This window comes from Pristis pectinata, chromosome 15 (assembly GCF_009764475.1).
Source record: "Pristis pectinata isolate sPriPec2 chromosome 15, sPriPec2.1.pri, whole genome shotgun sequence".
Lineage (NCBI taxonomy): Eukaryota > Metazoa > Chordata > Chondrichthyes > Rhinopristiformes > Pristidae > Pristis > Pristis pectinata.
In genome coordinates, this window is record NC_067419.1 from 19,169,751 (window position 1) to 19,185,672 (window position 15,922).

At 37.6% G+C, this 15,922-nt stretch overlaps 1 protein-coding gene across 1 annotated transcript in view; it reads right to left on the reverse strand.

The window, feature by feature from the left end:
- The window catches only part of LOC127578541 (voltage-dependent calcium channel subunit alpha-2/delta-4-like), a 343,330-nt gene that overhangs the window by 236,115 nt on the left and 91,293 nt on the right, over positions 1-15,922 (reverse strand). Inside the window, 3 exon segments of the mRNA XM_052030691.1 lie at positions 1,604-1,681; positions 10,000-10,133; positions 15,652-15,730. Coding sequence (XP_051886651.1) covers positions 1,604-1,681; positions 10,000-10,133; positions 15,652-15,730 — 291 coding nt within the window.

Sequence of the window (15,922 nt, forward strand, 5' to 3'; positions counted from 1 at the left end):
TTTTCTGTTTTTATTTTAGATTTTTAGTATCTGCAGATATTTGCTTTTCTAGAGTAACACACCGGAGCACAAAACTCTGATCCCAGATACCTGATATAGATAAAAAGGTCACTGGAACTTACTATGCCAAACTCATGCCAGTGAAAAAGGGTCAAGAATTCACAGGGATACTAAATTTTAAAACTGTTTTTACAAACGTAAAGAGTGAATTTTGCTGGCTCCTATCTGTAGTAATGAAGTTTTTCAATGACCAAGGTATGGTTTTGAACTGAAATGTCAATTTTGTCCACGTTTAGCACAACATTCCTTCTTGGTAGAGGAGCTGAAATATGCACTATAAATCCACCAGTGGAGGAGCATTAAGGGGCTGATTGACACTTGAGTTGTTTGTCATTGCCCACTAATGAGGCTGCCCAGAATTTTGGTGGCTGGTACCAAAGCCTATACTAATACTATACCTATATCATATCTCTGTACCATCTGTACTAACTCATTAGGAATAGACAAATCATTACTGAAGATTTTTGAATGCTGCCTAAAGGCAATAGAGAAGAAATTTATCTTTGAGCACATGTGAATCACACATACAAAGTATTAGACGCTGGGAGGACATACATTACACATTTAGATCCAGTGGCTTTAATAGAAATGAATGTGCAGGATAAGTATAACCAGCAGTTGATGATCTGAATCTACTTAGTGTTAATGACTAAAAGAAGTTTCTCCTCATAATCATCTCTAATGGATGTTTGAGGAGAACATGGAAAATATTGCAAGATTTTTATGGTAGACTTGTGAAGATGCTACATACAAATTGATTTTAATCAGTGCAAGGGTGACAAATTTGTGCGATTCTGGTTCAACACAAACGAGCGAGTTCAAATTATGAAACTGTGCTAAGACCAGACTTTGAAACAGGTGGACTCCATTAGCACATCATCTGTTTGGTGTCCATCACCAACATACTGTAATCCCTTAACAATATTCTATTGTTTGTTACTCAGTACCTGGTTAGGGAAGCCTGGTTAGGGAATGGTGTTCTAAAGATTGGCATGCTTAATGATCTGGGCAGCCATGCATTTCATAAGATTCAAGGTATGATCTAGGGCAGGAAATTGAGGATCTCAGTTTGTTTTAGTCCATTGAGAGTTGCTAGTGTTCAGCAGTATGGATGAATCTGGGATTTGGAAACACTGGGACAAAGTTGTTTAGTGGTTTCCAGCAGCAAGGATCATGGGTGTTGGTAGTTCAGCAGATGTTTGTAGTCTTTCAGCATTAGCTGGGGAAATTTTGGAAAATTTATATCACTGGGGTTGAGCAGTGGACTGGTTGGAATCACTCAAGAACAATCAGAAAGCTTGAACTGTATCTGAAATGCTTTTTATTGTCATTTTTCACGATTAAAGAACTGATTATGTACAATCTAACCTATTGTGAATTTTACTCCATGTATTTAAATGTGAGGGAAAGCTATGTATCAATGTGTTTTAAATCAATTCCCAAGGTGATATTTGTGTCGTTTGCATTGCTATTGTCTGATGTTTAACAATAACAAGTATATACAAGCTAAGGCTGAGCAGAGGGGATGATGAATGGTACTCACTGTTTCATTCTTTCTGCTGAAGACTGGCATTGCTACTGTTGTCATGAGCAGCAGACTCTGTGCAGCTGATTGAAACAGCTGTCAAATAAACAGATGATTAGATATTAAGAAAAAGACAAGATGAATTATTGCAAGGGTAACAACAGATAGGCAGGGCATGAAACTGCTTCAGGACCTCCGATAATAAAATAGATCTCAAGTGAAATAGATCACATGACATGATGTTTAAGTTAATACTTAAAATGTGACAGATATAAGAGATAAGATGTTCTAAAAATGACACAATCTCATGAGTATCCATAGAAAGCTCTATTCAGGAGACATCAGAAAGCCGCATGAGGGGGAAGGGCAATACTTTCACTGTATGTTGTTTGTGATGAAAGAGACATTGAGTAATAAAAGTTCCCTGTTTCTCCTACCAGCTTCCCAGGTGAGATGTATTATCCAGATGTACTGGTTTGCAAAACACTGCTTGAGCTGTCTAATTATAGGATTGCTTTCTGAAACCCATACTGCTAAGAGATCTCTCAGCTTATGAAGCCAGTGCATACAATGCTTCCAGCAAATGGAATAAAAATAATTCAATGTCACCATTTGCAGAATTGCTTAATACAAAGCAATTTCCTTCAGGACATCACAGAAAGGGTGACATTAGTAAGTTAAATGCAAATATGTAATTCTTTAATATTCTCTCTGGAACCTTTGAAGAAAGTTCTGGCCACTTTGTTCTACATTTTTAATTTGTGGATAAAGATAACTAAGTTCACACTATATACATACAACACAACTTTAAGTACACACAACACAGCATAGTTCAAGGCAACGACTAATGATTCCAGAAGACAACATAAAATAATGACAGCACATGCTGTGGTTACCTCCATAGACTGAAGCAGTTAGCAGTGATGAGGATGATAGGGTAATGATGATGTAAAAGGATGATGGTAATGAGCAAAGGACAGGGATTGAGGAGAGTAAATTACAAATGAGAAGAAATTACTGAATATTAAGTCACATTAAACAACAAAATTATATTAAAACAATAACTAATAAAATGGACCAACAAATATGACAGTAAAGTGACATTAAATTGCATTATATTCATATCATCTATTCTCTTTTAAATCATCAATAAATGCTTCCATACAATGTAATAGAACCTAAAGAACTCAGGACTCCCTTTCCTCAGGAACACATGCTTGATTTCCTTTCAGATCCCAGATTCTGCTGAATTTGTGGAGGTATCGGAGATAAGGAGCACAAAAATCAGTGTTTTACTGATCTTGCAGGTACATAGTAACAGTGCATGCAATCATTGTTATCCTTTTTTTCCCCCCAAAATTTATTGGAAGACATCATCAACCTATGTGAAGCAATTGAAATTATAAAACATCCATGTGTGCAGCAATTCCTTAAAATCATGTATTGGACCTCATAGAAACCAATGCAACACAATAAAAATTGTAATGGTGGGAATCTAAATAGACCGCTGGCAATTCAAAGTGACACTCATTCTTGGAGATCTGAAAAGCTGAAAGTTATATTAGAAAATAACTTTGTATTCCTTACTGTTTGCCCGTGAGCAAACTTCTTTGCACTTCTCATACAGAGGGAGAAGAAGCAATCTCCTTGTTCAGAAAGTGAAAGAGGACACACAATTTCCATGTTCTGAAGCATGACTAGAACCTCAACCAAAATTTCTTTATTAACTGTTGTGGAGGAGGTTTTAACCAGCTTGTTTTACATAGATTAACACCACTACTGAAGCAAATCACAAACAAATTGATATAAATGTGTTAAGTCATGGAACACTTTGATTCTATAATGTAACTTAAAGGCCAAAGTCTTTTACTTGTGTATTTGATAGCGAACTATCTTATTCATCTTTTTCCATTCTGCAAAACATCTCCCAACATTGTATTGCCCTGTCACTATTTGTTAAGAATAACTTTCTTTGATATTTACTGCTTTTACTTTTCACTTGTGATCTTGCATATTTGTATTCATCTGACAAACAATTTGGAGGCTTTTATTTTGAGTGATCAATTTATTTCTCACATCATTCACAAATCTGCAAAGCTACCTAGTACATTAATGAGAGATTCAACATTTATATCAAACTTTTATTCTTCCAAGATAGACTATGTAACTTGGTCACTTTAGTGTACGAGTAGTGGCTCTAAGAGAGGGGTGCATTTAGTTGGTTATCTCCGACTGCAACACATCAGGCACACCATCATTGTGAGGTAACAGAAATCTGTTAGTACTTCTCAAGTACTCACTGACAGAGATTACTGAAACAATTAGAATGGAATAAAAATACAAAAATTTCCTTGGCGATCATTGTTTCACTTTTAACAGAAAAATCAATCAATCTGTTCAGTGCACATAGCAGTTAATTTTTCTGCCTTGACACCATTTTTCCCTTGGCCCCACAATATATTCCAAGAAGTATAAAATCCTTTTTTGGTTTGGAGCTGATTCCTGTGTAAGCTTCAATGCACATTGTGTATTTTGCAGTTTACCAGTGTGTCATTTTTTTCTTAAACATGTCCTGTTATGTCATAGGATCTACTCTCTTTACTCAATCAGGAAGTGGTATTCATAAGCAAAAGGACCCTAAAGACCATTTGAAAAGATTAAAGGGATTTCTGGATTCTTTCTGTCAGACTTTGGTTCATGAATACACAACTTGACAATGGAGAAATATTCAATACAGCCGGTCCCACTCACTGTACGCACCAAGTACTTCCCGCCTGAGAAACAGAATAACAATCAGGAGAAACAACCCAGCCTAATTTTAGCCATCCTTAACAGGAAGATATTAACATTAACTGAGCAACTCAGATCATATCAAAATTGGTTGCCACTATCTCAGACTAATTAATTACAGCAATTGCACACATACAACATAGTTAGTATAAAAGATATGAAAAGGCACTTTCCAAAAGAAAGAGAAGCACAGAATAAAGAGTTCAGGGGGAAAAAAAGCCAAGGGAAATGCTTGAAAGTTTGACTGAACAGAGATTCTTTGAGGAGACTTTTAAGCATGACACAAAATGTATTAGAGATGAAGTGAGAAAGAAGAATAGAATGCATGGTCATGTACTTTACTACCAATGGTGAAGGAGAGGGACCAAGAAATGCAAAGAACTGGATGGAGAAGCAAGATTAGAGTACAATGATCAGCAGCAATAAAAGGAATTATAAAAAATTGTGCAATTAACAGGCTGATCTTACTGGCCCTTGCAAATAGTTATGATCACATCTCCCAGTTTTCACAATGCATGGGGTTAGGGCTGATGTATTGGCATTGATAGGGAAGCAGCTAACTTATGAAAAAACTGAGTCAGGATAAGAGTCATTTCAAATTGGTAATCTGTAACTAGTGGAGTGCCAAATGGAGGACTGGGGCCTCAACTATTATCTATATTTAAGATTTGGATGAAGAGACCAAGGATACCACAGCCAAATTTGTTGATACAAAGACAGGTGAGTTCAGGAAGACACAAAAAACAGCAAAGTTGCATAGTAAGTTTAGTGAATGGGCAAGAAGTTGCAGATGGAGTACAATGTGGGAAAAAGTGACGTTATCTACTTTGAAAGGAAGAATAAAATAGTAAATTAGGATTTAAATGGAGCGAAACTACAAAATGTTGTGCTACAAAGGGATCTGGGAACCCTAGTGCTAGGAACACAATAAGTTAACTTATAGATACAGCAAGTAATAAGGAAGACTAATGGCACATTGTCCTTTATTGCAAGGGGTATGGAGCATGAATGAACTGAAGATGTGGTGCAATATTACAAGGCACTAGGGAGCCTGCTCCTCAAATACTGTAACAAAGAGGGAAAAAAACACCAATGGCAAACCCTAATCTTAAAACGGTGACCACTAGCTCTAAATTTTCCAACAAAACATCCTAAGTCCACTTGTTCAAGACCCCTAGGGATTTTATACATTTTAATCAAGTCCCTCCTCACTCTTTAAAACTCAGGCAGAAACAAGCCTAGCCTGCCCACTCAATGCATTTGTATATTCCAGGTATTAGTCCAATATATCTTCTCTGAGCCGCTTCCAATGCATTAAGACCCTATCTTAAATAAGGAGATCAATACTATACACAGTACTCCAGATTGTTCTCACCAATCCCCTATATAACTGAATCATAATCTCCCTACTTTTGTTTTCAATTACTCTAGCAATATATAATAACACTCTGTTAACCTTCCTAATTATTGCTTTACCTGCATACTGGTCTTATGCAAAACATACACTTTGACACCCAGATCCTTCTACATCTTAAAGCTCTGCAATCTTTCACCATTTAGATAATAATCTCTTTGGAATGTAGCTATTCTGCTTATTCTGAAAAATTCTCTTAAATGTCTGCAACTGCATCTCAACTGACCAATCCCTTAAGCTGATTTGCCAGTTCTCTTCAGCTAAGTCCGCTTTCATACTTGCCCTTATTTAAGTCTAAAATACCAGTTTTGGACACATTCTTCTTTCCCTCAAACTGGATGTAAAATTCAGTCATAAAATGATTGCTGCTATCTGGTGACAATTTCACTTTGAAGTCATTACTTAACCCAATCTCATTTTACGATACCAGGTCTAGTATGGCCAGCACTCTGCTTAACTTGGAGACAGGGTACTTTAAGAAACTAGCTGAGAAACACTCTGGGAACTCCTCATTTAGACTATCTTTGCCCTTCTGAATTTTCTAGTCAATATATTGATTAAGAACTTCCACAATTACCACCATACTTTTCTGACAAGCTCCCATTATTTTTTTCAATTTTTCTTTTATAACTCACCCTATAGTATGGTTATTATCAGGGGGCCTCTACAGCACTCCCCCATGTGATTGCTTGTCTTTATTATTTCTCACCTTCATTCTAAATTTCCTTATCTTAGATTATCCCTCTCTGTCACATTAACATCATCATTAAAGCCATTCCTTCACCTTTTCCTAGGTTCCTGGTCTTCCTAAATGTCACATCCCTTCAATAATTAGGCTCAATCTATGTCTTCAATATCTAGGCTCAAACTATGTTAGCTTGCAGCCATGTCTCTGTAATTGCTATCAGATCATTCTTACTTATTGCTTTTTGGACTCTCAGTTCTTGTACTCTCTATCCTTTTCAGTCATGTTATTTCCCATGTTAATACCTTACTATTTAGACTTTATTCTTTGACTTATTGCAGCTTCTGATATTTGATTCCTTGCCCTCACTGTTTAGTTTAAAATTCTCTTAATTTCCAGAGTTATGCAGCTTGCTATAACACTAGCCTGAGCATGGTGAAGCAGTGTGGAAGATTAGGAGCATGGCTGGATTGAGCACAGATGATGATAATATTTCTGAAGATTGTAAATAAAAGTACAATTTTCAATTATCTCTTTCAAATACCAACATGAGTTCTAGAGAGTCTGTGGATACAAACTGCTTATGCAATAGCTGAAATTGTAAGAGTTCACAGTCCACTTCAGTTCGATACCTCTAGTAAATTCCTGAAATTCATGACGCCGTTTCACCTGAGTTTTGTAAATTCAAAGTAATTAAATATGAATTTGATCATTCACTTCTCTATTATTCAATTATCCAGAAGGGCCCCTATAACCTGCTTCTTTTCTTTGCTTAAGTGAGTCCAGGATTCTCTTCTCAATTAATCCAGCTGGAAATCCTTCCATGCAGTCAAGAATCCTTGCACGTCTTTTGGTCTTGCCAAGATTATACTGGTCAATCTATATGCTTCCATTGAGCAGACAGAATTTTTTCCTATTTAAACCCTATTTCATTTATGGGTCCTGTCCAATTTCAAGTTGCCTGTGTTCCCCACCATGGCCTGTGCTGGCAGGTAAGCAATTCTATCGACAGTCACCGGCAAGCTGCAGTGTATGCAGCAGTATGCTCCAGACTTACAAACATGTAAACTGCAGTATGGAAGTTGGGAAAACACTGAAGGTAAGATGCATCCAATGACTCATACATTGAATTTTTTTCCTTTGTACACCTGCTAATCTCTTTCTATCACACTAGCCATGGCCTCATGCATTTGAATAGAAGCACTAAACTTAATTTAAAAAGAAAGTTTAAGTAGGTTTTTTGATTACTTTTCTTTACATCACTGAAATTTTATGATTTTAATTAATTAACAGCAGTTTAATGCATTTTAAATTATTTTGGTACACATTCTTCAATAATCTTAACAATTTTTTATTTTAAAATTTTCCACTGTCACAAAGACATTTGGAGACAGTAAAAAGGCCTCTGACAGCACACATGCAGCCTAATTGTCATTTGCGGCCTGGTGCATTCACAGAACAACCAAGGTACTGACACTGGCAAGAACTTAGGAGCTGTGCAGCTGTTAGGCTGTGATGCTGGTACAGAGGGGGCTGGCTGGGTCAAGCACAACTTGGGACTTAATATGTCTTCTCTAAGGCCTCCATAGATTTCTCTCTGCTGAAAATCAGTACAGAGGCCATTTTCCAGGCTTGGGACTCCCACAGATTATGAACTTCAAAGAATAAGAAGTCCACTTAGTTACCTATAAAAGGACTGACTGATCTTTGGGAACAGGCAGTTCCTTCAGATAGAAATTGATAAATAATTTGCAAATATTAAAAAAAATACATAGAAAAGAATGAAAACTATCGATGAATCCTTACGTTTGATGATGTTGAATCATTCTGGAGCTCTGCAGAGAATGTAATTTAACAGGAGAGAAAAGTTCCAGAACAGTGAACAGGACGAAGCAGCAGATAATCTCCCTTTGCCCCCTCTTTTATGCACTCTTACCAAATCAATGTTGGACCTTCCTGAGCTTGGTGACCTACTGCTTGTTTTGCATCAGATTTAATCTACTGTACATGAAAAGGGTATGAAGAATGAATGGATTTACAGCAGAATCTGGGTCACATCCAGGTTAGAGCTCTTTGTAGCAGAAGTTAGCACCCATTTCACTAACACGCAATATCTTGCATGATGCACCACTCTCTTCCAGCTCTCTTAATGTTATAGCTAGTGAAGAGCTAAAAACAATTTGATCAGTCCAATTAAAAATGCTGCAAAATTAAATTTAATTGACAAAACCCCTGAGATATCCTAAAACATTGTCTTATGTAATGTATCAGCATTAATGTAAGATTAAATCAGCTGACAATATAAGGGCCCATTTAAGAAAGAGATGAGATGAATTTTTTTCTCTCAGAGGGTTGTAAGTCTTGGAATTCTCATTCTAAGAGGTTAGTGAAAACATATTCTCTGAATGTTTTTTTAAGGCAGAGGTAGATAGATGTTTGATAGGCAAGGTAGTGAAAGGTTATCCCAGGTTGATGGCTACAATCAACAAATTGCTGGAGGAACTCAGTGAGTTGAGTAGGATCTGTGGGAAGAAAGGAATTGTCTATGTTTTGGGTCAAGACATTGCATCAGGACAGAGAGTGGAGAGGAAAGATAGCCAATATAAAGAAGAGAAGGGGAGGATTGAGCCAGGGCCGGTAAATGATAGATGGACCAAGGAGGGGTGAAGGATGATGGGCAGATAGAGTCAGTTGCGAGGAGGGGAGGGGAGGGGAGACAGCAACTGGCAGGTGATAAGCAGGAACACAAAGGCTATGAGTGCTGGAACCTAAGGAAGGTGATAATGGGAACCATTAGTGGGGAGATGAAGAGCAGATGTAACTAGATGGGGGAGGGGACCCAGTGGGTGTAATGTGTGGGTAGTGAATGGATGGGCGAGGAGGAGGAGAAGGATAAAAATGGGTGATGGAGGGTTGAAGGAGGGAGGAATAGAAGGTATGGGAAAGGGGATAAAATGGGAGGACAGGAGGTAGATCAGAAGGAAATACAAGGGAACATGGGAGGCAAGGGTTATCCTTCTGCTTATTACCCAGCTGACTCCCATCACCACCCCTAACCCTTCCTCATGTGGCTGACTGCCAGCCATTCTTCACCCCTCCTTCTCCTGTCTCACACCTCTTCCTCTCCTCTCCATATCTTCCCTCCCCACTCTCAATTCTGATGCATGGTCTTGACCTGAAATGTTGACAATTCCTCTTCCCCTGTAGATACTGCTCAACCCGCTGAATTCCTCCAGCAGTTTGTGTTTTGTTTCAGATTCTGGCATCTGCAGTCTCTTGTATCTTGTAAGGCTACAGTCAGATTAGCCATGATCTTATTAGAGGGGCTAAGTGACCTACTCCTGCTCCTTATTCATATGTTCGTAATAGATGCCAGATGCAGTCCATAAGACAGAAGATAAAATTGAGAGAAAGAATACATTAAAATACCTTACAAAGGACTACATATAAAGAGTTATGCACTCGAACATTCACATATATTTGATCATACACTATTCCACAGATATGGTAGAAAAGGAAACTTACAGCATTATCCATGTACGCCTCTGTCCATATAATGTCATGATCATGATTAATGACCATTGGGCGGCTGAGAACATGAAGATATTCCATGACATTTTCCTGAACATCAGCCAGAGTTGAAATATGAGTATAGTATCCTGTAATTAATTAACATATGATCATTGGGTCACTCTTATAAAGTATTAGGAGTTGAACAAAACAAAGGCAGTAATAGATTATGGCTACTTAAGTCAATGCTTATTTTGTTTTGTCATCTTTTAACTGTTCAGTGTAGTCACCAAATATCTGAACTGAAAGTTTGGTGAATACTTTCAATGATGGATTTCAGCATGAAGGCAGAATCAAAGTTAACTTCAACTAGAATTCTTGTTTTTAAAAATAAAACAAAAATCAATGGATGGAGATGCAGTGGGGAGGGTGCAGTGTGTGGACAGATCTGAATAAAACATTCCTGCTGGTTCCTGAATCAGTAATTAGGAAGCATAAATTTAACATCTATCCCTAAGGAGTGTATGAGAGCTTAGGAGGCTTTATTTTTCAACGGAGGTTATCAGAATATAAAAGGTTGCATCAGAAAAATTAATTATTAGTTTTAAAAGCAATGAGGATAAATACTTGATAAAAAATAGTTAGAAGAATACAGGAAAAGGGTAGAAGAATTGAATTAGGTGAATGGTTCTTTAAGAGACTTGTCACTATGTGAGTGCTTCAACTTCCTCCTCCTGTGCTGTAAAATTCTCTTTATTCTCAGTCATTTAAAGTTTCCTTTCCTATATTTCAAAAATAGTTCAGTGCTTGTAAAATAGTAAGATAATGAAAGGTGCTATAAAAATGCAAATTCTTTCTTTCTTTAGGGAATCAACAGCAACAACAATTTACATTTTATTGCACTTTTAGCATGGTTTAACATTTTGGGGCATTTCATTGAAGAGTAATCAGACAAAATAAAATGCCAAATCATGTGAGCAGATATTATGGAAGATGACAAAAAGCTTAATCAAAGAGAAAGGTTTAGATAATATCTTAAAGCAGGAAAGAGAGGCAGAGATATTTAGGAAGGGAATTCCAGAGCTTACAAAGTTGAAAGCTGAAGGAATAGCTGAATTGCAAGGATTTAGGAATAGATGTAATTACAGAGGTAGGGAGGAATGAAAGGTTGAAGGAATCTGAATATAAGAATAAGAACTGGGAGTGATAGAGCCACCAAAGTTGCAAACAGATTAGTTCAGTTTCAATCAGTTTATAGAGAGAAGGATGAAATGAATGGCTACTGAATGGTTTAGTAAAACAATCTAATGACCTTAAAACTTTCAGTTCACCAAGTACTGGACTGACAATTTGGGAACTGTGGAAGGGTCCAGTGAGGTAGAGGTGAAATAGGATGTTGTCAGCAGACATATGTGAATTTACATTGTGTTTTTGATTGATGTTGCCAAGTAAATGAAAAATATGACATTGTCAAAGTATATCCTTGAGAGTCATCAGGAGTAATAGTGCAGGAGTGCTAAGAGAAACCACTGCAGATTGGGATGGGGATGGGTGCAATGATCAAATTACTAAAGGCTGTATTAACAATTCAGAGCTGCGAGTTCAAGTCCCATTGAGTTAGTAGGTATGAAATTTAAACTCAATTAACTAAATAATGTGGAAACTAAAAATAATATCCCAGTAATGGAGAAACTATTGAAACTACCTGGTGCATTAATGGCCTTCAAGACAGAAAATCTGCTTTCATTATCTGTCAGCATCACAGCAACATAGCTTATTTTTATTTACTATTCTTTACTGTCCTCTGAAATGGCCTTCATTTGACAATTTATTTATATCAAACGGCTGCATTAATACAGGAAACAATAAAATTGGACAGCCCAGCATTGACCTAGGCACTGAATTTGGGTATGATTAAATTCTATCTGAGTCAAACATTGTTCTTAATTGGGAATATATTGCTATTCCATCATCACTGATGGTCTAAATCCTGGAACTCTCTACCTAACAATATTGTGGGAAAACAGTAGCAGGAGGATTATTTGATCAACCATGAAACAAGTTGAGAAATATGTGAAGGAACTGATTAGCTTTGTCAAGGTCACAACTCATTAGTATCTTGTCTGTCCCTTCGGTCTTGCAGCACATTTCATCACTTGCATTCATATAAGCTTTGGGCACTATAAACCTATGCAAAGAGACATAGGTGGATGGACTATTGCCTTCTCCTGTACTTTCAATTCTGCCTTTGGCAGTCTTCCAAACACAGAAGAAACCATGTTTACTGCCTATTTATTGCATTGCAAGCTAGGGCCAATAATTAGAGGTCACAGATATTATAAAGCTACATCAGTTATTAAGAGTTCCTCATTAATTTATCAGCTAAAGTTAAGCATAGTTTACACTATTTTACACAAACCTCTTTTGCTTGTAATACATAATGTATGGAACCTTCAACTTTAAAGGGCATCTTAAAAATGTGCTGTTGGCTTGGCCTTCCATTGTACAACATGACTGATTTTGCTTTCAGGGTAGGAAGAGCAATGATGCCAATATTACTCTAATAGTAGACAGTTCTGGTGTTTACCTCATTACATGAATGCATTTGCTAGCAACATTCAGATTGGAGTAGTAATGCCAATAGTTTTGATGGGTGATGTTATCTTACTATATGGTGTATGGTGTTTATGTCTTCTGAAAATGGAGGGGTTTCTTTTCCAACAAACGACTTTCAGCAGCAAAACTGGGAAAAGACTGTATGATAATGGGTGACTGACATATATTCAAGTCCTGCATAAAAATAAGAAGGAAATTTCAAACCTAAGAGATCTGGTGTATAGTAGGCTGGCACAATCATTAGGATTTAAAGTTTTCCACCAGCAGTAAAAATTCTAAGTGAAACGTGGATGGAAAATGGAAAGTGTTCCAAGCAGGCATAATCCAAAGCACAAAACGTAATTCAGGAAAAGTTCTCACTCCAATTCAAAGGTCACAAATAACCTTAACAGTAGAATTGAGAACAATTTGTCATCACGTGGAAATAAATCTACATCTTCCCATTTTGCTCTAAATTGCTGTACAACTGAACTATAGTGTTATATAAATTAGAATACATTTTGCTACATTAAAACAGAAAAAGATCACACTTAAATGCTTTCTGCTATTAGCTGAGGGTTCCTACATGTGTTTTTAGAACATAGAACAGAACAACACAGCAACAGGCTCTTCGAGTCTCAACGTCTGTGCTGAACACAATGCCAAATTAGACTAAATCTCTCTGCCTGCACATGACCCATATTCCCTCATTTCATGTACCCATCTGAAGGCTCTTAAACATCATTATTGTATCTCCTTCCACCACAACCCCTGGCAACCCCTTTCAGGCACCTACCACTCTCTGTGTAAAAAAACCTGCCCCACACATCTCCCCTAAACTTTCCCCCCTCACCTTAAATGCATGTCCTCTTGTATTTGATATTTCTACATGGGAAAAAAGATTCTGATTATCTACCCTATCTATGCCTCACCTAATTTTATAAACTTCTGTCAGGTCTTCCTTCAGCTTCCAGATCTCCAGAGAAAACAACCCAAGTTTGCCCAACCTCTCCTTATAGCTCATACCCTCTAATCCAGGCAGCACCCTGGTACACCTCTTCCGAATCCTTTCCAAAATTTACACATCCTTCCTGTAATGGGGTGACTAGTATTGCACACAATACTCCAAGTACAGCCTAACCAAAGTCTTATGTAGCTGTCCTGTTGTTAACTGCATACTTTCCCCTTACATTTGACCTCCCAAAGTGCAACACCTCACAATTGCACGGATCATACTCTGCCATTTCTCTGCCCATATCTGTAACTGATATATATTTGCTGTATCCTTTGACAATCTCCTTCACTGTCCACAGCTCCACCAACCTTTCTGCCATCTGCAAACTTACTAACCCACCGTCTACATTTTCATCCAAATCATTTATATACATCACAAACAACAGAGATCCCAGCTTTGATCCCTGTGGAACACCACTGGTCACGGACCTCCAGCCAGAATAACACCATTCACAACTACCCTCTGTTCTTTAACAAGCAAGCCAATTCTGAATCCAAACTACTAAATTACTGTGGATCCCGTGCAATTTAATCTTCTGGATCAGCCTACCATGAGGGACCTTGTCAAATGTCTTACTAAAGTCCATGTTGTTAACATCCAATGCCCTACCCTTATCAATTACCTTCATCACCTCCTCAAAAAACTCAATCAAGATTGTAAAACATGGCCTGCCGTGCACAAAGCCATGCTGACTATTCCTAATCAGGACATGCCTTTCCAAATGTGCATAAAACCTATTCCTATGAATCCTCTACAATAGCTTCTTATCACTGATTTGAGGCTCATTAGCCTGTAATCTCCTGGATTATCCCAATTTCCTTCTTGAACAAAGGAACAATATTAGCTATTGTCCAGTCCTCTAATCGTTGTTAGTGATGATACAAAGATCTTTGTCAAGGCCCCAGTGATCTCCTCTCTTGCCTCTTTCAGTAACCTGGGATATATCCCATCAGGTCCTGGGGACTCATCCACCCTAATCTTCTTCAAGAGACCCAGCACCACCTCCTTCTTGATCTCAAAATGCCATAGCACATCAGCATGCCCCACACTGCTCTCACTAACCTCCATGACCTTCTCCTTGGTGAATACTGACACAGAAGTACTAATTTAGTACCTCGCCCACATCCAGCCATAAACTCCCTATTTTATCTTTGAATGGTTTTATCCTCTCCCTAGTTATCCTTTTGTTTTTAATGTAAGTATAAAATGCCTTGAGATTCTCTTTAATCCTAGTTACCAAGGACATGTCATGGCTCATTTTGGCCCTCCTAAATCACTGCTCGAGTTCTCTCCTGCTTTCTTTATATTCATCAAGGGCCCCGTCTGATTTTAGCTTCCTAAACCTTATATATGCTTCCTTTATCTTCTTGACTAAACTCACAACCTCTGTTGTTATCCAAGGTTCCCTTACCTTGCCATCCTGGTCCTTCCTCCTTACTGGAATCAAACCTGAACTCTGATCAGCTGATCTTTAAACAACTCCCATATGTCAGATGTGGACTTGTCCTATAACAACTACTCCCCCCAACTCCTGTCTAATATTGTCATAATTTGCCCTCCCTCAATCTAGTACTTTAACACAAGGTCCTTATTCATAACTATCTTAAAATTTAAGGAGTTGTGATCACTGTTGGGCTGAGCATTTAGCTTGTAATGTATACTCCCATTTATGAGTGGAAACATTTATAGTTATTTCTTACCTTTGCACTTATACAACTTTAGAATAAATGTATTTTCAGAGGCAATAATCAAATTTGTGTAAATTTACAAAGCTGAAAATGATTAACTAAAACAGTATTTTGGAAAATAAGTTGACAGCATATATCAGGAAATTGTACAGCCTCAGCCCATTTTTTTCTGCAGTACTGAAGCAGAAATTGCCAGCAATATAGAGTTATAGAGTGGTACAGCAAAGAAACAGGCCCTTCAGCCCACTGTGTCTATGCCAAGCACCATCTATATTAATCCCACTTGCCTGCATTTATTCCATATCTGTATTCGTGTTACAAATTCCCAATATCTATCTAAAACTTATTTTCTGAAGGCAGATTTCTTACCTTTATTGTTGCATGCTATCCACTTGACTTGTTCAGCAAATGTTACCTCCCGGCCAATCAGATATGTAAACAGGCGCACCTTCAAGAGAAGTTAAGGACAGTGAATTCAAATTGCAAAGATACATTAAGGAAACAGCCAAGAGGTTTGGATACTGTTTTGAGCCTTTCTTTGGAGGTTTAAACAGGAAAAAGGAAACTAATTAATTCTTAATTCCTATTTCATCTCTTGGTCCTTTGTTCGGTTCAGCTTATTCTGCTGATCTTCCTTCAC